This window comes from Rhinoraja longicauda, chromosome 12 (assembly GCF_053455715.1).
Source record: "Rhinoraja longicauda isolate Sanriku21f chromosome 12, sRhiLon1.1, whole genome shotgun sequence".
NCBI lineage: Eukaryota > Metazoa > Chordata > Chondrichthyes > Rajiformes > Arhynchobatidae > Rhinoraja > Rhinoraja longicauda.
In genome coordinates, this window is record NC_135964.1 from 6152757 (window position 1) to 6177997 (window position 25241).

Sequence of the window (25241 nt, forward strand, 5' to 3'; positions counted from 1 at the left end):
AGAAACATATAAAATTATAAAAGGACTGGACAAGCTAGATGCAGGAAAAATGTTCCCAATGTTGGGCGAGTCCAGAACCAGGGGCCACAGTCTAAGAATAAAGGGGAGGCCATTTAAAACTGAGGTGAGAAAAAGCTTTTTCACCCAGAGAATTGTGAATTTGTGGAATTCTCTGCCACAGAGGGCAGTGGAAGCTAAATCACTGGATGAATTTAAAAGAGGGTTCGGTAGAGCTCTGGGGGCTAGTGGAATCAAGGGATATGGGGAGAAGGCAGGCATGGGTTATTGATTGGGGACGATCAGCCATGATCACAATGAATGGCGGTGCTGGCTCGAAGGGCCGAATGGCCTCCTCCAGCAGCTATTTTCTATGTTCCTATGTAAAAAATTCCAAAGATTCACTTCCCTCTGAGAACAGAAGTTCCTTATCACCACTGCCTTATCTAAGTGACTGACTACTTCTGAACCCGCTCCTTCGTTATATATGTACCCCCATCCCCAGAAACATCATTTCAGCATCCATCCTGCAAAACCTCGCAGAATCTTTTTTTTCCTCAGTTAAATCACCTGTCAAACGTCATTGCTTTTTGCATATCTTTCATTCATTTGTTCTATGTGTTGTCTATATCTCTGGTTCCCCTTTCCCCTGATTCACAGTCTGAAGAAGGTTCTTGACCCAAAACGTCATCTATTCCTTTTCTCCAGAGATGCTGCCTGACCCGCTGAGTTTCTCCAGTTTATTATGTCTATCTTCTCTCAAACTTCGGTTGCACCCTCGGAAAACATGGTATCTAAGGAATTGCGAAAGGGGGAGTGAATAACTTTTGATGCTCGTTTGGAATGGTGGTGTCTGGTCCGATATTGAAAACATGTAAATATATTAATTTTGACGACATTGTATACGTTTTACTTTAACATTTCAAGAAAGATTCTAAACAATCTTTGGTAAGAATAAATCCAAACAGTTTAAATAATATAAGAAAATAACTGCAGATGCTGGTACAAATCGATTTATTCACAAAATGCTGGAGTAACTCAGCAGGTCAGGCAGCATCTCGGGAGAGAAGGAATGGGTGACGTTTCGGGTCGAGACCCTTCTTCAGACTGATGTCAGGGGGGCGGGACAAAGGAAGGATATAGGTGGAGACAGGAAGATAGAGGGAGATCTGGGAAGGAGGAGGGGAAGGGAGGGACAGAGGAACTATCTAAAGTTGGAGAAGTCGATGTTTAAATAATATATATATTGTTGCATAACCTGTGTTGTTTAGATAATTTTTTTTAGATTTAGAGATACAGCGCAGAAACAGGCCCTTTGGCCCATTGGGTCCGCGCCACCCAGAGATCCCTGCACACTAACACTATCCTACACCCACTAGGGACAATTTTTACATTTGCCCAGCCAATTAACCTACAAACCTGCACGTCTTTGGCGTGTGGGAGGAAACTGAAGATCTCGGAGAAAACCCACGCAGGTCACGGGGAGATCGTACAAACTCCGTACAGTACAGCGCCCGTAGTCGGGATGGAACCCGGGTCTCCGGTGCTGCATTCGCTGTAAGGCAGCAACTCTACCGCTGCGCCACCGTGCCGCCTTGTGCATTGCATTTCTCCAGAACTTAAATAAAGATTTAAGTCGAATGAGTTTTTTTACTTTATAGAAAGTTTTTTTGCAACAAACTGTCATTTACATTAGTAAATTTATGTGTCTTTGTTACCTGATGTAGCCAAGTGTTTCTCCCAATTACATGATGTAACTGAGCATATGGCTCAGTACAGTGCAACCGGTCTCATTATTATTCTTTGCGCTGAATGCATATTGTCCCATTGATGTGAAAGAAGGAACTGCAGATGCTGGGTTAAACCGAAGATAAACACAAAAAGCTGGAGTAACTAGGTGGGACAGGCAGCATCTCTGGAGAGAAGGAATGGGTGACGTTTCGGGTCGAAACCCTTCCTCAGACTCATTGATGTGGAGAAAATTCATTTGAGTATTACAAAATGTGGAGCAAATGCATGGCTGAATGCTGCACTGTGACATCACGGATGAATATCACTGATTGTTATGTTTTGTGACCTGCTGGTTATAAACATACTCAGCAGAACACTGTATCTGTAGCAGAAGTATGTACTGTAAGGTAAACAAATGGTTCTTAAACCTATTATTAGACAAAACCATGTTGGAAATAGACCATTCGGCCCTTCACATCCATGACATTGGACACTCATCTATATTAATTCCATCCTCCAGCACATGGCCCAGAGCCTTCTCATGCCTAGATGAAGCAAGAGCAGTTTGTAATGATTTTCATTATTTTGTCAATGTGTGCGAGATGCTTTAACCCAGATTTTCAATAACATACATCCCAAAATCAGAAGCTACAACAGTGGGCCTAGCGAGCACCCGATATCATAGACAGACCCGACGGGTTGCCCGCGGTGGCAGGCTATGGTTCTCCGCAATGAAGAAGGACCCGGCAGCCGCATGCACATGAAGCTAGGAGGCCACCGAACCTCGGCCCCGAAGACCGACCTGCGAGTCAAGGAGGAGGAGTGGGCCATTAGGAGAGGTACCAGGGTATTGCCTTCAAGGTCAGCAGTCAGAGGTACCCCCAGGACGAGGACGGAGACATTGGTTTGTGAGCTGAGCCGGTCAAGGGCGACGGAGGAGGCCCTGCAGCCGCCTGTGGCTAAAGTGGACCGGACTGAAGAAGGGTCTCAACCCAAAATGTCACCCATTCCTTCTCTCCAGAGATGCTGTCTGTCCCGCTGAATTACTCCAGCATTTTGTGTCAATCTTAAGTGGGTTTTGAACTTTTGATTTTGACTGGATTTTGAACTTTTTATTTATCTAAATGCCCCCAAAATTATGGCAACTGTGAGCTATGCAACATACCTCTGCAAAACTAAGGCATTTGTGAGCTATGCGAAAAAGAATTTCACTGTGCAGTTGCATACGTGACAATAAAGAACCATTGAAGAACCATGAAGAGGCAAAGTATGAACATTTATGAATGATGACGTTCTTCGTTACAATCCTCTGATTCTCTTCTATGATTTATAAAGATTTCCAAACGCCGACCTCAATTCAAAGTTAACATTTGTGTTCCATGATTGTTGGTGGCTTTATTGCAGCCGTTGGTCGTTGCCATGGTGATATGAGGCCGAGCAGCGCCGGCGGGCGCACTGGATCGTGGGAGTTGTAGTTCGCGGGCGGCTGCCGGCCGCCGCTGGCAACGGCTCCCCGCACACTGGAACTACAACTCCCGCTGCCCCGCACCGCCAAGTGACTGCTCAACAGCAGCAGCAGCAGCAGGCCAGGGCCGGTCTCTGCAAAGTCAGTCATTGAACATAAACTCTCGAACATGTGGGAAGAGGACGAGGAGATGAAGCACGACAAGCCTGGACTTTTCCGCTGGAAGCGGTTCACCAAGAACCAAAATAGAGCAAAGGTACGTGAGCGAAGGACTTTCGTCGGCCTTTGGAAAGTTTAACTGGGTTAAAGTTTAACGTTTACCTCAGCGTTACTCTGCCATCATCGGACTGCCTCTAGTACCATCAATGCTCTTGTTTCTGAGAAACTCAGCCGGCCAGACAGCATCTGTGGAGGGAATAGAGAGGGTGGGACCCTTCTTCGAATCTGCCCTCCCCCTGTTACTTGCCCGTCAAACTTTGCTTAGTGCCAGTCTCTATAATGTATCCCTCTATCTCATTCTTCTGACGGCCCCATTTGCAGGCAATAGACAATAGGTGCAGGAGGAGGCCATTCAGCCCTTCGAGCCAGCACCGCCATTCAATGTGATCATGGCTGATCATTCTCAATCAGTACCCCGTTCCTGCCTTCTCCCCATACCCCCTGACTCCGCTATCCTTAAGAGCTCTATCTAACTCTCTCTTGAATGCATTCAGAGAATTGGCCTCCACTGCCTTCTGAGGCAGAGAACTCCACAGATTCACAACTCTGACTTTTTTATAACTCTGTTTCTTCACATTTCCTTCTCTGGTCTTTCCATCCAGTTCATGGTTGATTTAATAGGATAGATACTGTGCAGATCTTTTCTTGGGTGGAAAGTAGCAAACTTGACCCCACTGTTTAAGAGGCTGAGGGAAATCGTGAAACTACCGACTTGTTAGCCTAACATCAACAGTTCGGGAAGATTTAATTCTGCAATTTTAGATAACCTCTAACAGTCCTCTCTCATTCTCCGTGCCCCACCCGCACTCGCACCTATTTCTTCCCTCCCCTCCTCCTACCTTCCGCTGGACAATTTGCAACTCTTCATTCCTATCTCACACCTTCGGCTTTGATCTCTGGCCTTTGTTCCAAAAATCGGTCTATCAAAAAAAAACCCTGGCCTGCATCCATCTATTACGTGCCACGCTATGTCCACCCTCTCTGCTCTCCCAGCTACCCTTCCCACCTTCCACAATCACTGAAGTTGGGTTCTGACCCAAAATGTCACCTATCCATGTTCTCCAGAAATGTTGCTTGATCCACTGAGTTACTGCAGCACTTTCTGTCCTTTTGTGTAAGCCAGCATCTGCAGTTCTTTGTTTCTAATATTGGCAACTATCTAGACTCTTCTGGGACCTTGCCTGTGGCAAGAGAAAATACAGACCTTCTTCAAGTCCCCTATCATCTCTTGCCTCTCTCAATAATCTAGGATGGGTGCCTTGGGGATTTATCCACCTTAATGCTCTTCAAGAGCCTCAACACCACTTACTTTTTAATCTCAAACTGCCATACCATATTAGTGGTATGTCCTCAAAATGCTGGAGTAACTCAGCAGGTCAGGCAGCATCTCAGAAGAGAAGGAATGACTGACGTCTCCTGAGATGCTGCCTGACCCGCTGAGTTACTCCAGCATTTTGTGAATAAATACCTTCGATTTGTACCAGCATCTGCAGTTATTTTCTTACACTAGTGGTATGTCCATATCCTTTTCCATAGTGAATACAGATGCAAAGTACACATTTAGTGCCTTGCCTACACCTTCTGATTTCATGCACAAAATTCCCTCCTTTATCCTTCTTCCAGGTTACTCTCTTATTTTTAATGTATGTATAGAGCCTTGGGATTTTCTATAATCTGACTCACCAATGACGTTTTATGGCCCCCTTTGGCACTTCAAAATTGTCCACTTGAGTGGAATATTATGCTAATTATAGACACACGTACTGATTTTTTTTTCTTGTTTAATATTTACAGAGTACTATATTTACATATTATATGTATAACAAACAATAATCGTGCAAAATTGCAAAACCAATGCCCCCTAGTCTGTGTAGTTCAGAGCTTATTTGGAGGTTGTCGTGTTTAATAGCATGATAATGATACTTTAATGTCACTTGTACCTAGCTAGGTGCAGTGAAATCTTTGTTTTTGCATGCAAAGTACATTAAAGAGTCGCCACAAAGGCAATGTTACAAAAAGGTACAAAAAATAATGATCCATTTTCCTGGATTCTCGTCCCCTTTGATCTCTCATTTTCACACCTCGCTCTTCAATATCTCTCATTACCCTCTCCCCTAACTCAGTCTAAAGAAGGGTCTTGACCTGAAACATCACCCATTCCTTCTATCCAGAGATGCTGCCTGTCCCGCTGAGTTACTCCAGCATTCTGTGTCTTTCTTTGGTGTAAACGATCATCCTCTGTCTTATCCTCTGTTGCCGCTGCCGTCTTGGTTTCTTGAAGGAGTAACATAGACGTGAGCTGGTCTGCTAATCTAACACTCATTTGACCAGAGGTATCCTCCACATGGCTGTCATTATCTCCACACGGCAGTTGGGCCTTGACATCCAGGCTCCTAACATACTTGAAGTGAATGTCGTGTTGGAAAGCCTCATCATTGTGCAGTGGAGTCCTGGGTGCTGGAAAATCAGTGGTGGACCTGCATATATGTTTAATAAATAGTGACTTTAACTTGAGAATAATAAACACAATGCATTTTAGCCAGCTATATGATGAATGAAGACTAACCAAAGAAAAATATTGTTTGAGATTGCATCAAGAGCTGCTAAACAGGATATATGACCTTTACTAATTCAGTAACTTGCCAAGCTTGCACATTTATTGTCAGGAATTCTAGGTTTAGAAGGCTTGAATTAGATTTAACTTTTGGTGGGTAAAAGGGGAAAGTGATCTTAACTCCAAATATTTAAATATTCAGATTAGAATACTGAAGATGTGTCATAAATTTGGTTTTGTTGATCCATTTTCTCTTTTTGCTACTGACAATACATCAAAAACATTCAAGATTGCACCCATGCAGAACTCGCTGACTTCATCAACTTCACCACTAATTTCCATCCTGCACTCAAATTCACTTGGACCTTCTCCGACATCTCCCTACCGTTTCTGGATCTCACCGTCTCCATCACAGGTGACAGACTATTGACTGACATTTACAACAAACCTACTGACTCTCTTAGCTATCCAGACTACACTTCTTCCCACCCTGCTTCCAGCAAAAACTCCATCCCCCCTACTCCCAATTCCTCCGTCTACGCCGTATCTGCGCCCAGGATGAGGACTTCCATAGAAACATAGAAAATAGGTGCAGGAGTAGGCCATTCGGCCCTTCGAGCCTGCACCGCCATTCAATATGATCATGGCTGATCATCCAGCTCAGTAACCTGTACCTGCCTTCTCTCCATACCCCCTGATCCCTTTAGCAAAAAGGGCCACATCTAACTCCCTCTTAAATATAGCCAATGAACTGGCCTCAACTACCTTCTGTGGCAGAGAATTCCACAGACTCACCATTCTCTGTGTGAAGAAATGTTTTCTCATCTCGGTCCTAAAAGACTTCCCCCTTATCCTTAAGCTGTGACCCCTGGTTCTGGACTCCCCCAACATCGGGAACAATCTTCCCGCATCTAGCCTCTCCAACCCCTTAAGAATTTTATATGTTTCTATAAGATCCCCCATCAGTCTTCTAAATTCCAGCGAGTACAAGCCTAGTCTATCCAGTCTTTCTTCATATGAAAGTCCCGCCATCCCAGGGATCAATCTAGTGAACCTTCTCTGTACTCCCTCTAAGGCAAGAACGTCTTTCCTCAGATTAGGAGACCAAAACTGCACACAATACTCCAGGTGCGGTCTCACCAAGGCCCTGTACAACTGCAGTAGAACCTCCCTGCTCCTAAACTCAAATCCTCTTGCTATGAATGCCAACATACCATTCGCTTTCTTCACTGCCTGCTGCACCTGCACGCTTGCTTTCAATGACTGGTGCACCATGACACCCAGGTCACGTTGCATCTCCCCTTCTCCTAATCGTTCACGATTCAGGTAATACTCTGCTTTCCTGTTCTTGCCGCCAAAGTGGATAACCTCACATTTATCCACATTATATTGCATCTGTCATGCATTTGCCCACTCGCCTAATCTATCCAAGTCACTCTGCAGCCTCCTAGCATCCTCCTCGCAGCTAACACTGCCACCCAGCTTCGTGTCATCCGCAAACTTAGAGATGTTGCATTCAATTCCCTCGTCCAAATCATTAATATACACTGTAAATAACGGGTCCCAGCACTGATCCTTGCGGTACCCCACTAGTCACTGCCTGCCATTCCGAAAAGGACCCGTTTATTCCTACTCTTTGCTTCCTGTCCGCCAACCAATTTTCTATCCATCTCAACACTGAACCCTCAATACCGTGTGCTTTAAGTTTGTACACCAATCTCCTATGTGGGACCTTGTCGAAGGCCTTCTGAAAGTCCAGATATAACACATCGACTGGTTCTCCCTTATCCACTCTACTAGTTACATCCTCGAAAAATTCTATAAGATTCGTCAGACATGATTTGCCTTTTGTAAATCCATGCTGACTTTGTCCGATGATTTCACCACTTTCCAAATGTGATGCTATCACATCTTTAATAACTGACTCTAGCATTTTCCCCACTACCGATGTTAGGCTAACTGGTCTATAATTCCCCGTTTTCTCTCTCCCTCCCTTTTTAAAAAGTGGGGTTACATTAGCTACCCTCCAGTCCTCAGGAACTACTCCAGGATCTAAAGAGTTTTGAAAAATTATCACTAATGCATCCACTATTTCTGAGGCTACTTCCTTAAGCACTCTGGGATGCAGCCTATCTGGCCCTGGGGATTTATCTGCCTTTAATCCATTTAATTTACCTAACACCACTTCCCGACTAACCTGGATTTCCCTCAGTCCCTCCAACTCATTAGACCCCCGGTCCCCCGCTATTTCCGGCAGACGGTTTAGGTCTTCCTTAATGAAGACAGAACCAAAGTATTTGTTCAATTGGTCTGCCATCTCCTTGTTCCCTATGATCAATTCACCTGTTTCCGACTGCAAGGGACCTACATTTGTCTTAACTAATCTTTTTCTCTTCACATATCTATAAAAGCTTTTGCAGTCAGTTTTTATGTTCCTTGCCAGTTTTCCCTCATAATCTAATTTCCCTTTCCTAATTAAGCCCTTTGTCCTCTTCTGCTGGACTCTGAATTTCTCCCAGTCCTCTGGTATGCTACTTTTTCTGGCTAATCTGTATGCTTCATCTTTTGTTTTAATACTATCCTTGATTTCCCTTGTTAGCCACGGATGCACTACCTTTCCTGGTTTGTTCTTTTGCCAAACTGGGATGAACACTTGTTGTAGTTCATCCATGCGACCTTTAAATGCCTTCCATTGCATGTCCACCGTCAACCCTTTCAGCATCAATTGCCAGTCTATCTTGGACAATTCACGCCTCATACCCTCAAAGTTACCTTTCTTTAAGTTCAGAACACTTGTTTCTTTATTGACTTTGTCACTCTCCATCCTAATGAAGAACTCCACCATATTATGATCACTCTTGCCCAAGGGGCCTTGCACAACAAGACTGCTAACTAACCCTTCCTCATTACTCAATAACCAGTCTAGAATGGCCTGCTCTCTCGTTGGTTCCTCGACATGTTGGTTTAGAAAACCATCTCGCAAACATTCCAAGAAATCCTCTTCCTCAGCACCCCTGCCAGTTTGGTTCACCCAATCTATATGTAGATTGAAGTCACCCATTATAACTGCTGCACCTTTGGTGCATGCATTTCTAATTTCCTGCTTGATGCCATCCCCAACCTCACTACTGCTGTTAGGTGGCCTGTACACAACTCCCACTAGCGTTTTCTGCCCCTTAGTGTTTCGCAGCTCTACTCATATCGATTCCATATCCTCCGAGCTAATGTCCTTCCTTTCCATTGCGTTAATCTCCTGTCTAACCAGCAACGCTACCCCACCTCCTTTTCCTTTCTGTCTATCCCGCCTGAATATAGAATATCCCTGGATGTTGAGCTCCCAGCCTTGGTCACCCTGGAGCCACGTCTCCGTAATCCCAACTACATCATAATCATTAACAACAATCTCCACATTTAATTCATCCACCTTATTCCGAATACTCCTTGCATTGAGACACAAAGCCTTCAGGCTTGTTTTTATAACGCTCTTGCCCCTTATATAATTATGTTGCAAAGTGGTCCTTTTTGATTTTTGCCCTGGATTTGTCTGCCTGCCACTTTTACTTTTCACCTTGCTACCTATTGTTTCTACCCTCACTTTATACCCCTCTGTCTCTCTGCTCTTGTTCCCATCCCCCTGCCATATTAGTTTAAATCCTCCCCGACAGCACTAGCAAACACTCCCCCAAGGACATTGGTTCCATTCCAGCCCAGGTGCAGACCGTCCTGTTTGTACTGGTCCCACCTCCCCCAGAACTGGTTCCAATGTCCTAGAAATTTGAATCCCTTCCCCTTGCATCATTTTTCAAGCCACGTATTCATCTGTAATATCCTCCTATTTCTACTCTGACTAGCACGTGGCACTGGTAGTAATCCAGAGATTATTACCTTTGAGGTCCTACTTTTAAGTTTATCTCCTAGCTCCCTAAATTCACCTTGTAGGACCTCATCCCGTTTTGTACCTATATCATTGGTGCCAATGTGCACCACGACAACTGGCTGTTCACCCTCCCCCTCCAGAATGTTCTGCAGCCGCTCTGAGACATCCCTGACCCTTGCACCAGGGAGGCAACATACCATCCTGGAATCTCGTTTGCGACCGCAGAAACGCCTATCTATTCCCCTTACAATCGAATCCCCTATCACTATAGCCCTTCCACTCTTTTTCCTCCCCTCCTTTGCCGCAGAGCCACCCACGGTGCCATGAACTTGGCTGCTGCTGCCTTCCCCTTAGCGCAGCGGTAGAGTTGCTGCTTTACAGCGAATGCAGCGCCGGAGACTCAGGTTCGATCCTGACTACGGGTGCTGCACTGTAAGGAGTTTGTACGTTCTCCCCGTGACCTGCGTGGGTTTTCTCCGAGATCTTCGGTTTCCTCCCACACTCCAAAGACGTACAGGTATGTAGGTTAATTGACTGGGTAAATGTAAAAATTGTCCCTAGTGGGTGTAGGATAGTGTTAATGTGCGGGGATCGCTGGGCGGCACGGACTTGGTGGGCCGAAAAGGCCTGTTTCTGGCTGTATATATATGATATGATATGATATGATATGAGGCATCTCCCCAACAGTATCCAAAATGGTATATCTGTTTAGGAGGGAGGTGCACTACCTTCTTTATGCTACGCTGGCTAGTGGCCACCCTCTCCCTTTTTGTCTGCTTAACCTTTACCGTTAACCATACTAGATCATCGGAGATGTCCTCATTCTTTAGGAAACGGGGTTCCCCGCTTCCATTGTAGATGAGACTCTCACTAGGGTCTCCTCGATATCCCGCAGCTCCGCTCTTGCTCCCCCTCCCCCAGTCACAACAAGGACAGGGTCCCCCTTGTCCTCGCCTTCCACCCCATCAGCCGTCGCAAACATCATCTAAACCTCCAACACCCCAACACTTTCGCCACTTCCAATGGAATCCCACTACTGGCCACATCTTTCCATTTCCACCCCTTTCTGCTTTCCGCAGAGACCCATTCCTTCGCAACTCCCTGGTCAACTCGGCCCTTCCCACCCAAACCACCCCCTCCCCAGGTACACTGACAGTTGTTTCAGGTGAGGCAGAGGTTCACTTGCACCTCCTCCAACCTCATCTACTGTATCCGCTGTTCCAGGTGTCAACTCCTGTACATCGGCGAGACCAAGCGCAGGTTCGGCGATCGTTTCGCTGAACACCTCTGCTCAGTCCGCCTTAACCTACCTGATCTCCCGGTTATTCAGCACTTTAACTCCCCCTCCCATTCCCAATCTGACCTTTCAGTCCTGGGCCTTCTCCATTGTCAGAGTGAAGCCCAGCGCAATTTGGAGGAGCAGCACCTCATATTTCGCTTGGGTAGCTTGGGCAGCTGTATGAACATTGACTTCTCTAACTTCAAATAGCCCTCGCTTTCCCTCTCTTTCCATCCCCTCCCCCTTCCCAGTTCTCCCACCAGTCTTACTGTCTCCGACCACATTCTATCTGTCCCGCCCACTCCCCTGACATCAGTCTGAAGAAGGGTCTCGACCCGAAACGTCACGCATTCATTCTCTCCAGAGATGCTGCCTGTCCCGCTGAGTTACTCCAGCATTTTGTGTCTACCCTCAAGATTGCATTATTTGTGAAGATTGGTTAAATGCATGTGCATAAAGTAACCACTGGGTGGCGCCAGTAATGGCTGCCTCGCCAACAGTCTGTCCCTTCCCTCTTTTGTTGTTTGTGTTAAATGTATGTTTTTAGTGTTCTTTAGCTTGTTTTATGTGGGGGGTGTGGGGGGAGTTGGGGAACCTTTTTCTAATCTCTTACCTCGACAGATGTGATTTTTTTTTTTCATATCATATCTCCGTCCGCACCTCAGCCTAAAAGTGAGGAGCTGGCGGCCTTTGCTGGAGACCAACTTCGAGAGCTCCACCGCGGGTGGAGCTCACGGTCTCTAGTCAGAGACCGACTTCAGGAACTCCAAGCCGCAGGAGCATCGCCCCCCCCCCCCCCCCCCCCTGATGCGGGAGCTATGACCGCCCTGAAGCAGGAGCTTCGATCGCCCCGACACGGAGGCTTCGACCGCCGGCTGTCGGAGCTTCAATCGCTGCAACTGCGGATGGTTCGACTGCCCCGACCGTGGGAGAATAAAAGAGACTTTATTGCCTTACATCACAGTGAGGAACATGGGGAATCCGCTGTGGTGGATGTTTATGTTAACTTTTATGTAGTTGTGTGTCTTGTTGCTTTTTTTTTAGTATGGCTGTATGGTAATTCGACTTTCACTGAACCTTAATTAGTACATGTGACAATAAACTGACCTTGAATCAAAGTGCTAGAATAACTCAGTGGGTCAGGCAGCATCTGTGGAGGACATGGATAGACAACGTTTCGGGTTAGAACACTTTTTCACAACGGATATACTGCATATGTGAAAATACTTCTAATCTGTATATTTTTTACCTGAGTTTAGTGTCAAATATCAGTGCATTTCTAAAATATTATAGCTTTTATTCTAAATAGTCTTCCAGATAGATGACAAATTAAGCTAAATTTGATTACAAAGTGCTCAAATCTGTTAAGTTATTTTTCAGTTAACAATGCTATTATTGTTATCAACAGCAAAACATGGATCATGATGATATCCAAGACTGGATTAAAGTAAGTATGAACAACTGAATTCATGATTGTCACGTTACTGTAGATTTGAATGTAGATTGTACTGTTATTTGAATGTTTATTGCTTTTTAATAGAGGGTTGAAAAAGCATCTGAATGTGCCGTAGCAGAAGTATTTCCTTCGAGAAAGTTAAATGCAAATCCAAAAGTCAGTGGCTATGTTATGACAATGGAGACAGTTGATCAACTTCATGATCATGATGATGCCTATGGTGAAGGTGAGATTCCCATTGATTGTATGGTATCTTGATGATTCTCTCACTACATGGATAAATCACAGAAAGGGTGAAAATGTTGTAATTTTTTTTCTTGCAGCCCCCTTTTTCAAGGGTGACCTGTAATGTGGGATTGTGGTTAAAGGCGAGATCAAATTACTTGAGAGTGAAGAGTGTTTAATTGTCAAATGTACCAACTGGAGACCAATGAAATTCTTACTTGCTGCAGCTTATCCACCCCATAAACACAATAAAAAAGATTTTATAAATCAAATATACAATAAATTGATAATAGGGAACAATGAGATCATAGTTCTGTGTTTAGTGTTGAATAGCTGATAGTTGCTGGCAAGAAGCTGTTCTTGAACTGGAGGTCATGGTTTGCAGGCTCCAATACTACCTTCCTGATGATAGTACAAAATGAGAGCGTGGCCAGTGTGCTGTGGATCTTGGACGATATTGGCTGCCTTTTGGAGGCTGCGCCGTTTATAAATAATTTCTTTTAGTTTCGTTTATTGCCACGTTTATCGAGGTACAATGAAAAACTTACTGCGTGCTCACCGGTCAGCAGAAAGACAATACATGATTACAATCGAGCCATCCGCAGTGTACAGACACAGGATAAAGGGAATAACGTTTAGTGCAAGGTGAAGTCCAGTAAAGTTCGATTAAAGATAGTCTCAGGGTCTTCAGAGATAGATAGTAACTGTTGACCCCTCTAGTTATTGATAGGCAGCATCACTGGAGAACACGGGTAGGTAAAGTTTCAGGTCGATACCCTTCTTCAGACAGTCTGCAACTGGGCCTGGATCCAAGTGAGTTGATGGCCCTGGTCTGCTGGGGGAGAGGCAAGGATCGGCCTAGTCAATGGTTGCTTGTGGCTGGAGTGCAGGTAAAGGTCGGCAGCGGCAGAGAAGGGGTGGGTGCAGGGGGTGAGCAGCCATGGCTGTATGTAAGTGGCCGGGGAGAAGGCGTCAGCCAGGGGTGGCATCGGCAGCCATGTCTGTAAGCATGTGGCAGGAGTGGCGTGAGAAGCCAGTGCATATGCAAGTGGCTGGGGAGTCGTTGGAAGCCATTAGTAGGCCCAACCGCCATAACCAAATTCCGTTCCAAAGAGGTCCATTAAAACAAAGGGTTTACATTCTGAACCCCTCATCAAAATTGTTGGTGTATTGGGAATAGTTGAAGCCTGTGCTTTGATCTGCCTGGTACCCCATTCAACAATCTGTTTTCCTGTCTGCCAAACAGTTTTCAGTCCATGTCAAAATATAACAACCAATTTCATACATGATTTTGTTCACTAATCTCTTGTGTGGGACTTCATCAGACCTCCTGAAAGTGTAAATGGACTATACCCACTGGCTCTCCCTTATTTGTTCCACCAATAATATCCTCAGAAAACTCCAGTGAGTTTGTCAAACACTATTTTCCTTTCATGAACTATGTTAACAACGTCTAATTTAGAGATATAACACGGAAGCAGGCCCTTTGACCCACTGATACCATACTGGCTATTGACACCCTTTCACACTAATATTATGTTTTTCTACTTTCTCATCCACTTCCTTCACATTAGGTGAAATATTAAAGCAGTCAATAACATACAAGTCTCATGTGATTCTGGGATATGGGAGGAAACCAGAGAACCAGAAGGAAATCCACACGGTCACAGGCAGAACGTGCAAGCTCCATGCAGACAGCACCGTATTGCAGTTGGTTCTTTTTAAAAAATAATATGGATATATTTGCCACCTTACATTCTGTGTACACCAATCCATAATCTATAGAATTTGGGAAGAAAACAACAAAGGTCTCCACTGTTTACTACAAAATACAACATTGACATTTTAAAAGCGACACATTTTGTCTATGTTAAAATTGTTGAAATATTTGCATATCTTCACTGCATTCGGTACAGATTTAAATAGACATTAAAATTAATTAAAATGTGTTTATTGAGTTTTGGAAAATTCTATTTCAGTAACACTGGCTTGATTCATGTAGCTTGATTTTTCATTTGTATTATTGCCTTCATTCACACTTTCCAAATACATTTTTGTTAAATAGAATTTGACGAATAAATATTCCAATTGCTAAAAATACTTTGATTATAATAAAGCAGTGTGTTCGGTTTTTTGGGTTTAAGTTGAGCATTTTTAATATCATGGGTAAATTACATGGCTATTGTAAATGTAAAGCATAAAATGCCATTCAAGTTTTCTTTTAATGTAGCTCATGAGTTACTAAATGAATGGATGAATTCCAAGCTAAGAATGGAATTAGAATATGAAGATGCTGGTGAACTGGATAACTACATGAAAAATTCAGAGGCAATTGCATACTCACCAGAGATGTTCTCCAAAATGCCTGAATATGAAAAATTTGATGGTGAGGGCTTCTTTGTATACTTTTGAACTTCATCTTCTCAGACTTAAAATTTAACTTGAAATGTTGAATGCTTCGTGCATATAAAATAGAAGATATATTTTTAGGTAACTTGAATACCATTTTAATTTTTGTTTTCTCATTCTGTTTTGTTGGCACAGTCCACAGAATTTGTTGTCACTGGCAAAAGAAAAGCCTTCAAAGGCAACAGCAATATTATATAAATTAACAAGCAGCTGCAATTTATTTTACTATAGTAACTAAATATGGGAAAAAACAAGAAGGAAATATGACCAGGACGATTGTAAATGCAGAAGAAAAACTTCTGAAAGGCAATGACTCATTGTGTTTTAAAATTGTATATCAATGAAATTAGGCACCCAGACCATTTTTAACCTTTAAGTTGCTGACCATTTGCAGTAATTAAAATCATTTTATACTGAATGGTTCTTTTTAAGTTGTAATTTGCATAGAATGATTAGATAAAAAAGTTGATAAAGCTGATTAGGAACCCCTTTACTGTAAGATTAACCCTAAAATTAAAAATAAGCATTGAAACAGATTTACTGGTCATATATACGCTGTGTTTATGAGAGGATGTTAACTTCTTAGTTCTCATTTCTTTTCATTGGAAATAGAAAATATCTAAATTCCCCATTGTTCTGCATCAAATTATTAAATTTCTTCCTGTTTTCAATCCTATTTTCACTTTTTAAAACTATAACTTTACAGCTTTTCATTTTTACAATGTGTATTAAACCACTTAATTTACCCACTTGGTGCAAATGTTAACCTTGTATAAAGAAATGAAATTGAATGACTAAAAGAAAATATCTCCAGAAGTCACTTTTTTGGTGAATGATTCAGTAAATGGAAAGGACCAGCCACCAATGGAAAACTTACCTACATTACATTCACTAATGTTGGGAAGTTTTAACCTGAATAAATACAGTTGTGACGTGTGAATTTGTCACTCCCGGTGAGAATAATTTAACTATGCACGTCCATTTTTTAAAAAGAAACCATCATAATAAGATATTTTTATGAACAATAGAGGGAAGAGGAGGAATAAGAAAGAGTACCAGAGAGCAAATAATAGCAAATGTTCAATGGTTAATTTATTTTTTTAAATGGAGCTCTGTGCAACAATGTACAAAGCATTGACAACTGTGAGGAGACAATAAATTGATGCAGTAAAGCAAACACTAATATTTTTACTGTGTGAAAACATTTTGAATACGGCTATTTATTTTTGAACAATTCCCCTGTCACTTCAACCAGTAAATTTTATTACATTGACTGTGGTTTTAAAGTACATTGTCCAAGGGTTATGGAATATATGGGTGCAGCGGTAAAGTTGCTGCCTTACAGCGAATGCAGCACCGGAGACTCAGGTTCAATCCTGACTACGGGCGCCGTCTGTTTGTACGTTCTCCCCGTGACCTGCGTGGGTTTTCTCCGAGATCTTCGGTTTCCTCCCACACTCCAGTGACGTACAGGTATGTAGGTTAATTGGCTGGGCAAATGTAAAAATTGTCCCTAGTGGGTGTAGGATAGTGTTCGTGTGCGGGGATCGTTGGGCGGGGCGGACCTGGTGGGCCGAAGGGCCTGTTTCTGCGCTGTATCTCTAAATCTAAAAAAATCTATATCTGATCATCTTGCCGCTCTAGATTTGTACAATTATTTGGAACAAGAGAAAGAGAGCACCACAGCACAGGACTTCTTGCAGCAGCTCCTAGAAAAGAAAGTGGAGGCGTCTGGTATCCTTGATGACCTTGGCATAGATGAGGAAAGACAACAGAAAAAGCGCACAGACCCATGTTTGAACATGGAGGCAAGACACCAACAAGTGTGTACCAGGTTGGCGGGAGACTCATCTAGTCATAGTTTAGCATTTTGTTTTAGCTTTATGACAAATTAAAATCCGTAGCCAATATGATATACGCTATGAATAAATCAACTTCTTTATTGCACACAATTATGGAATTAATTTGTGTACTTTGTATGAAACTCGTCTTTGAATTTCTTTTTTTGCTGATTTGTCTTTGATTTCAAGGAGGTGTTTTAAAAACGGAATACCTTAATAAATATCACTTGAATGATTCGTGAATCTGGTCTTCAGAGGAATTAAAGATGCTATTCTGTACCTTAAAGGTAAAAGAAAATCGTGTTAAAAGGCAGGCTCAGTTGGAGCAACAGAAGCAGGAGAAATCCATAAAGAAATTTGCTCAGGCTAAAGCTCACCAACTGCTTCGGGAGGAAGATAGACAAAAAGCTTTACTGACCAAGAAAGAGGAGGAGAAAATTAAAAAAGAGATGGTGCTTTTACGGAAAGAAATGATGGACAAAAGATGCATTATGGAAGAAGCAAAGCGGCTGTAAGTAGGCAACCAACAACTGAAAATATATTTTTTTTTTTTTTAGATTTAGAGATACAGCGCGGAAACAGGCCCTTCGGCTCACCGAGTCCGTGCCGCCCAGCAATCTCCGCACATTAACATTATCCTACACACACTAGGGGCAATTTTTACATTTACCCAGTCAATTAACCTACATACCTGTACGTCTTTGGAGTGTGGGAGGAAACCGAAGATCTCGGAGAAAACCCACGCAGGTTACGGGGAGAACGTACAAACTCCGTACAGACGGTGCCCGTAGTCAGGATCGAACCTGAGTCTCCGGCGCTGCATTCGCTGTAAGGCAGCAACTCTACCGCTGCGCCACCGTGCCGAAGGGTTTACTTCTGTCTACCTGCATTCTCTTGAAATCTTCTATCAGATGTGTTTGTTATCTCTTTTCAAAACAGAACATCCCCAGCTTCTTCAGTCTATCCACATAACTAAAAACCTTCACCCCTGGTGTTGTTTACAGAAAATGTTTTCTGTATCCTCTCTACAAGTTTTACATTTTTCATAAGTTGTGATCACAGCCAGTGTTTTACAAAAGTGTACCTCCATTAAAAGTCGAGTCAAAAGTCATATGTACCGGCAACGGAATAATGAAACGCTGCCAGCAGCAGCATTAAAGGCCTGTAAATACACAGATAATATACAATAAACAATTCAATAAATTAATAACCAAAGTACTGGTGCAAAAAAAATCCAATTCCTTCGAGCAACCAAAGACAGTCCATAGAAGTTCATAGTTGAAATTAGTATTGTACGATGTTCAAGAGCCTGATGTTTGTTGGGGGGGTGGGGGGGGAAGCTATTCTTGAACCTGGTGGTCACGGTTTTCGGACTCTTGTACCTTCTTCCATATAGTAGAAGTGAAATGAGAACCTGATGTACTAATGACCTGTAGCTGAGTTACATCATGGCAACATTATAATAATTCTAGGTGACTAAGTGTGTGTATTCATCTTGGGTGAGTGCCTTTACCATACGTTCGTATATAGGAGATAATTCAGTGTATGTCCATTCACAGCGAACGAGAACATCAAAAAAAAGAGGAAAAACAGAAAATCTTGGTTCAGGAGAAAGCCAAGCAAGCACTCTTAGAATTACAAAAGCTGCAAAACCAGGAATGCTGTGAGGTTGAAAACCTTTGGATAAAGCAGGAAAATGATGCCAGAATTCAAGCTTGCCAGCTCCGGGTGAGATAAAATCAGTCAACAACATTAAGAAAGGGCAATACGATTTGGCTGTGCCAGATTGCCCAGAGCCAAGTCACATTATAGCAACATTATAATAATTCTCAGTAACTGAAGTTGTAAGTGTGTTTTCATCTTGGCTTGGTATTGCTACGTATAAGATTATTAAGGGGTTGGACACGTTAGAGGCAGGAAACATGTTCCCAATGTTGGGGGAGTCCAGAACAAGGGGCCACAGTTTAAGAATAAATGGTAGGCCATTTAGAACTGAGATGAGGAAAAACTTTTTCAGTCAGAGAGTTGTGAATCTGTGCCTCAGAAGGCAGTGGAGGCCAATTCTCTGAATGCATTCAAGAGAGAGCTAGATAGAGCTCTTAAGGTTAGCGGAGTCAGGGGGTATGGGGAGAAGGCAGGAACAGGGTATTGATTGAGAATGATCAGCCATGATCACATTGAATGGCGGTGCTGGCTCGAAGGGCCGAATGGCCTCCTCCTACACCTATTATCTATGGTCTATTGCTACTGTACTTTCCTATATAGAACATTATCATTTTGCTTAAGACTAGTTGGAATAAATTGCGACTATCGTCGATTAACAAATTTCTCCGCCTTGCTCACATTAGCTAAGAGAAAGTTCACTCTTTTCACACCATTACACAAGCTCTCGTTTTGGATACAAAATTAGGTAACGGTAACTTAGATTCTACCATTTTACTTTCCTAACCTCGGGGCTAAAATATTTTTTTTCCCCGCACAAAGAGTAGATCCATTCAGGTTCCTGTGTATATGTTGTCAGGTTACTTAACTTATTATAGGGCAGTTACTGGAATTTGACTAAAACTACCTTCAGAAACTGAGCGCATGTCATCCTTTACTATTTACGCATCACCCATTCAAGATGTACTTGGAATAAAATTGCAAGAGTTTACGATGCAATATAATTAACTCAACCTAATGGTAGTCCTTAATGTTTGAGACCCAACAATTAGTGCTGTAGATGTTAATTAGTCGAGATGTCATTTTCACTTGATATATTCTTCTTGTGAGCCCAAATAGCATGACAGATCTTCTTATTCTTAATGCCATGCTATTTTTACCTTGTACTGTGCCATTCAATATCTTACTGAAGTCGATCTCCTCATCTAATCTGAAGGTATTTATTCACAAAATGCTGGAGTAACAGCAGGTCAGGCAGCATCTCAGGAGAGAAGGTATGGGTGACGTTTCGGGTCGAGATCCTTCTTCAGACTTCCCCTTCCTCATCTAATCTAGTGATCTGATGTGAATTCAATCATTTAAAAATCGGGTATAAATGTCTGTGGACTAAATATTTACCATTTGAAACTAGCGTTTGCAGAAACATTTTTCAATCTGGTATAAACTGGTTCTGGAACGCAGGATAAAAATGGGTAAAGCAAGGGCCTTGTTCGATTGGAAGAGCCAGCTCCGAATTTTCCAGGCCTGGAGAACGTACACGTGGGAAAAGAAACTGGAGCAAGAGGTGCAACGAACTGAGATGGAACTACGGGAGGATAAAAGGTAAGCGATAGTTAGAAATCCACATGTAAAATAAATGATATCTGTACGTCCAATGTTATTTCTTCTTCATTCTGCAGTGTGTGTAAAAGTACGATGAATCTTCACAAAAGCTCAATAAAACAAAACTAATCATATTTGCAGAATTTTTGAGCCCAGTTTATGTATGAGAGTCTACAAATCCTTAAGGATTATTTGCAACTCTTGAGACTTTCTGCTGACAAATGATATTTTGAAATGTTCCATGATATCGCCATTTTGTCATACTAGATATTTTTAAAAACATGACTTTATTCTGTTTATAAACAAAATGCTGTAGGAAAACTTTTTTTGTTGTATTTATCAACATACTTAAAATTATAACATTACAATGTAATGTAAGAGCCTCCGCTTTTACAAGGCCTTCTTCTTTGGGGCAGTCACTTTGTACTGGACTGGGCATGGATCGTATTGGGTCAGACTGTCATGAACTGATAGAGTTAGGAAGCTCTTCCTGCTTGACATATGAATTTCTGTTTGAAATCTGTTTGGTCAGGGTTTTATGTAATTGCCCAGATGCAAATGCAGTGTATCCATTTGCAAAGTGATGAACAGAGACCCAGTTCTCAGAGTTTGATAACCGGTTTGGAGGGGATGATGGTGTTGAATGCCAAGCTGTAATCGATGAACAACAGCCTGATAGACGTCTTTTTATTGTCCAAGTGGTCCAGTGCAAAATGGAGAGGCTGGGAAATCGCATCCCCTGTTGATCTATCATGGCTGGAGGCATATTGTAGTGGGCCAGACCCTTGCTAAGATGGGAGTTGATATGCACCATAACCAACCTCTTAAAGCACTTCATCACCATGGATGTTAGTGCCACACGTTGGTAGTCATTGTTGAGACCACGTCTGGCATACGATGAACAGCATTAGCTTCCTTATTTAAAGAATGTTGCTATTGCATTGGTAGCAGTTTCATTTCTTAGACCAATACCTGGTGGTCTTAAGAGGACAGGTTGGACAGATTAAGCTTTTGTCTGCTGGAGTTTAGAAGAATGAGAGGGGACTTGATTGAAACATGTAAGATCCCAAGGAGTCTTAAGAAAAGTGGATCCGGAGAGAGAACATTTCCTCGCAGGAGTTTAGTTTAGAGGTAGAGAGTGGAAATGGGCCCTTCGGCCCACTGAGTCTGCACCGACCAGCGATCCCCGCACATTAACGCTGTCCCACAAACACGAGGGACAATTTTATACTTGTACTAATCCAATTAACACAAACCTGCACATCATTGGGGTGTGGGAGGAAACCGAAGATCTTGGAGAAAACCCACATGGTAATAGGAAGAACATACAAACTCCGTACAGACAGCACCCGTGGTCGACATCGAACCCAGCTCTCCAGTGCTGTAAGGCAGCAACTCTACCGCTGCACCACCGTGCTGCCCAGAACCAGGAATCACTGTTTTAAAAATAAGGAAGTGCCTATTTAAGACAAATGAGGCAATTATTTTTGTCTCTGAGGTTGCCTTCTTCCTTGAAGGACCTTGTGGGCATTTTAAAGGTAGGCAGGTATTTGATAAGCAAAAGAATGAGCATTACTGTGGGGTAGATAGGAATGTGGAGGATGATTATTTTCTGACTGGAAATCCATTGCAAGTGATGTACCACAGAAATTCATGCTAGGACCTTTGTAATATACAAATGGGCGGCACAGTGGCGCAGCGGTAGAGTTACTGCCTTACAGCGAATGCCGTAGACCCAGGTTTGATCCCGACTATGGGTGCTGTCTGTATGGAGTTTGTATGTTCTCCACCTGCGTGGGTTTTCTCTGAGATCTTCGGTTTCCTCCCACACTCCAAAGGCGTGCAGGTTTGTTGGTTAATTGGCTTGGTAAATGTAAAATTGTCCCTAGTGGGTGTAGGATGGTGTCAATGTGCGGTGATTGCTCCCGAAGGGCCTGTTTCTGCGCTGTACTTCTAAACAAAATTATTTGAATGCGAATGTAGGTAGTATGATGCATACGTTTTTAGAGTTGTTGAAATTATAGAGAGCAAAAAATGTTGTATTAGAATACAATTGGAAAGTTGGATGGAGTGGTGGCAGTTTAGCAGATGGAATTAAATCTAGAAAAATGGGGTAATGGATTTTGGAACATCAAACAGTGGTAGGACAGGCAGACTGAATGACAGGAGCCTTTGGAGTGTTGCAGTACAGAGGGAGACCTTGGAGTGCAAGTCCACTATACAGGAAGGATGTGGTAGCCAGGATGTGGCTTGGTGTGGAGGGCTGCAGTTTACAGGAGAGGTGCGTTTATTCTCACTGGAGCTGAGAGATGACCATACTTTTATAAATTTGATGGAATAGTTGGTCAAAATCTTTTTCCCAGGGTCGGGGTGGTAAAGAGCTGGAGGGTACAAGTTTAAAAGTGAGAGGGAAGAAATTTAAAGATCTAAGTGGAATGTTTGTCCACACAGGATCCAGAACAAGCTGCCAGAGGAGGTATAGGAGGAGATACAATTACAGTGTTTAAAATAAGCCTTTAGACAGGTATTTGAATAGGAAAGGGCACAGAGGGTTGCGGACCTGGTGTCGGTAAAAGGGATCATACTAGATCAGTTGGCATTGATGAGGCGAGTCAAAAGTTACTGTGCTGTTTGTTTCTATATTTCTATCATGTGAAGTTGAATTCAGATCAGCCATGCTCTTTGAGCGGTGGAAAGGTCTGGAGGAGTGAGTAGCCTACTCCTGCTGCTAATTTTTATGTTTGTATAGCGCATAGATTCCCATGACTAGGCTTTTGATATGGGAAATTAATTGGAGTTACAGGAAAAATAGTTCAATGTGAGAATGAGTTCAGCCAGGTGAAGGACTGTAGTGAAGAGAACTAGTTGGGCCTGTATTCAATGAAGTAGTGAAGGTCTTCTGGCCATTGTAGTATGGGATGGTGTTGTGAGATTTGATCACCAAAATGACAATCCGCGGACTTCCGGTGGCGCTATGCTCTGATAAAGCCACGCGTCAACTAGCTCCGAAGAAAATCCGATCTTAAAGGGGAAAGAACGGGACGGGTCCACTGAAATTTGCCGATAACTTTCAACGAAGGGTGAGTGAAGTCATTAGACCGTGACTCCTACCGTTTATATGTCGATAAGTCGCACTCCCCCGTTAAAAACTGCTGCAAAACGAGCTGGCAAGGCCAGGCTGCCGGAAGAGGAATCAGGTCAGATGGAAGCATCAGCCTCAGCCTCAATTCCAGTGCCGACCCAAGAAGAAATTCCCAAACAGCCCCGAAAACCACAGCCTAAAAAAATTGGATTGGAGGAATTTCGAACCATAGTTGGTGAGGAGCTTTCAAGTATGAAGGATGATTTTCAGGAAATGAAAGATGAATTAATATCATTGAAAGGATTGAAGGGAGAAATATCAACTATCATCAGTGAGAAGTTATCATCAGTGAAGAAAGAAATATGTGATAGTATGAACGAACATATGGTGGAAGTAAACTCTAAACTACAAAAGCTGGATTCCGACTTTACCAGTAAGTTGGAGCATATTACTACTACGGTACATCAACATGACGAGGCTATACGCGAGTTGGAAGTTCTAGCTGAGACAAGCGCTGATACAACAAAAAGGGTATTAACGGAGACTCAACGCCTATCTGATCTACTAGCGAAAGTAACCGAGAAATGCATTGACTTAGAGGGTCGCTCTAAACGTCAGAACCTAAGGATTGTTGGAGTTAAAGAAGGCCAAGAGAAAGATAAAAACCTCTGTGATTTCACTGCTGAACTCCTACGGGATGTTTTGAAACTGGACACAAAACCTTTGCTGGATCGAGCCCACAGAGCACTGAGAGCTCGGCCAGCTGCTGGCGCTCCCCCAAGGCATCTGATATTAAAGGTACACTACTCTCACGTCTTAGAAGATATTCTGTCGAGAATCGCTATCAACAGAAACTTATCATTCCAAGGCGACAATATCCGTATTTTTAGAGATTATCCTGCTGAGGTGGTTAAGAAAAGAGCACTTTTTAATGAGACAAGATCAATTCTGAGGAAGATCCCATCGCTCAGATTCGGAATGTTGTACCCGGCCAAACTGCGAGTCACCTACAAGCAGACAGAAACCTTTTATACCGATCACAATAAAGCATTCGAATTCGCCCGAGAGATTGAAAACTCGCTGAAGGGATGAATACCACTCCACGGCTGTAATCACTGGCAGAGAACTGATTGGGCTATAAGGCGTTATAATTTAAAGTTCCAAGACCAGTGAATAAGCTATATGACTATTAATCTTTATTAACTACTATTAATAAAAAAATATTATTAATCACTACCAATAAGAAGTTCAAGTAACACTTGACTCATGTAAATTTTACTTTTAACATTTAACTAATACACCCTAGGGGGGAAAACTAGCCTATTTTGGATTTTGGATTAAATTCCTTTGGGCCTGTCCTGTTTATTTCCCCTTGCTTCTAAAAGTATATATATTTTAAAACAGGAAAAAAAAAAAAACTGTGTTAAAAAACGGAGCTAGTATTAATTTTTTTTTACATCTCACGGAAGTCCTTAGATTTTTTGCCACCTTAGGGTGGCTAACACTAACTGCACTAATTGTAGTTGTAGTTTTAGTTGTCTCTTCTTTTTTCCTGCACTCTTTTAACCTTTTATATATTGATTTTTTTTTTTAGATTTAACTTTTATTATCATGTTATTTTTCAGAAATTATATACTTTTAGGAGATATTTCCGGGAGGCACTCTACGCTGTACAAAAGATCATCCACCCCTCATTCAAGAAAAATGTTGTAGTCCGGGTGCCAGACCATTTGCTTTATTATAGACCATTTATCGGTTAAGATGCAAGATTCTATTAGGAAAACAGGGGTTAAAGGTATTACATTTTGTAGTTGGAATGTCAAGGGTGTTAATGAACCAATT

General features: G+C 42.6%; 1 protein-coding gene across 1 annotated transcript in view; it reads left to right on the forward strand.

The window, feature by feature from the left end:
* Window positions 1-3346: 3346 nt before the first annotated feature.
* Window positions 3347-25241, forward strand: part of ccdc191 (coiled-coil domain containing 191) — a 48824-nt gene continuing 26929 nt past the window's right edge. The window contains exons 1-8 of the mRNA XM_078408932.1: window positions 3347-3449; window positions 12531-12569; window positions 12663-12804; window positions 15034-15189; window positions 16857-17035; window positions 17341-17564; window positions 18613-18781; window positions 20127-20317. Of these exons, the coding sequence (XP_078265058.1) occupies window positions 3363-3449; window positions 12531-12569; window positions 12663-12804; window positions 15034-15189; window positions 16857-17035; window positions 17341-17564; window positions 18613-18781; window positions 20127-20317 (1187 nt within the window). The 5' untranslated portion in view covers window positions 3347-3362. The remainder of the gene's footprint in view (window positions 3450-12530; window positions 12570-12662; window positions 12805-15033; window positions 15190-16856; window positions 17036-17340; window positions 17565-18612; window positions 18782-20126; window positions 20318-25241) is intronic.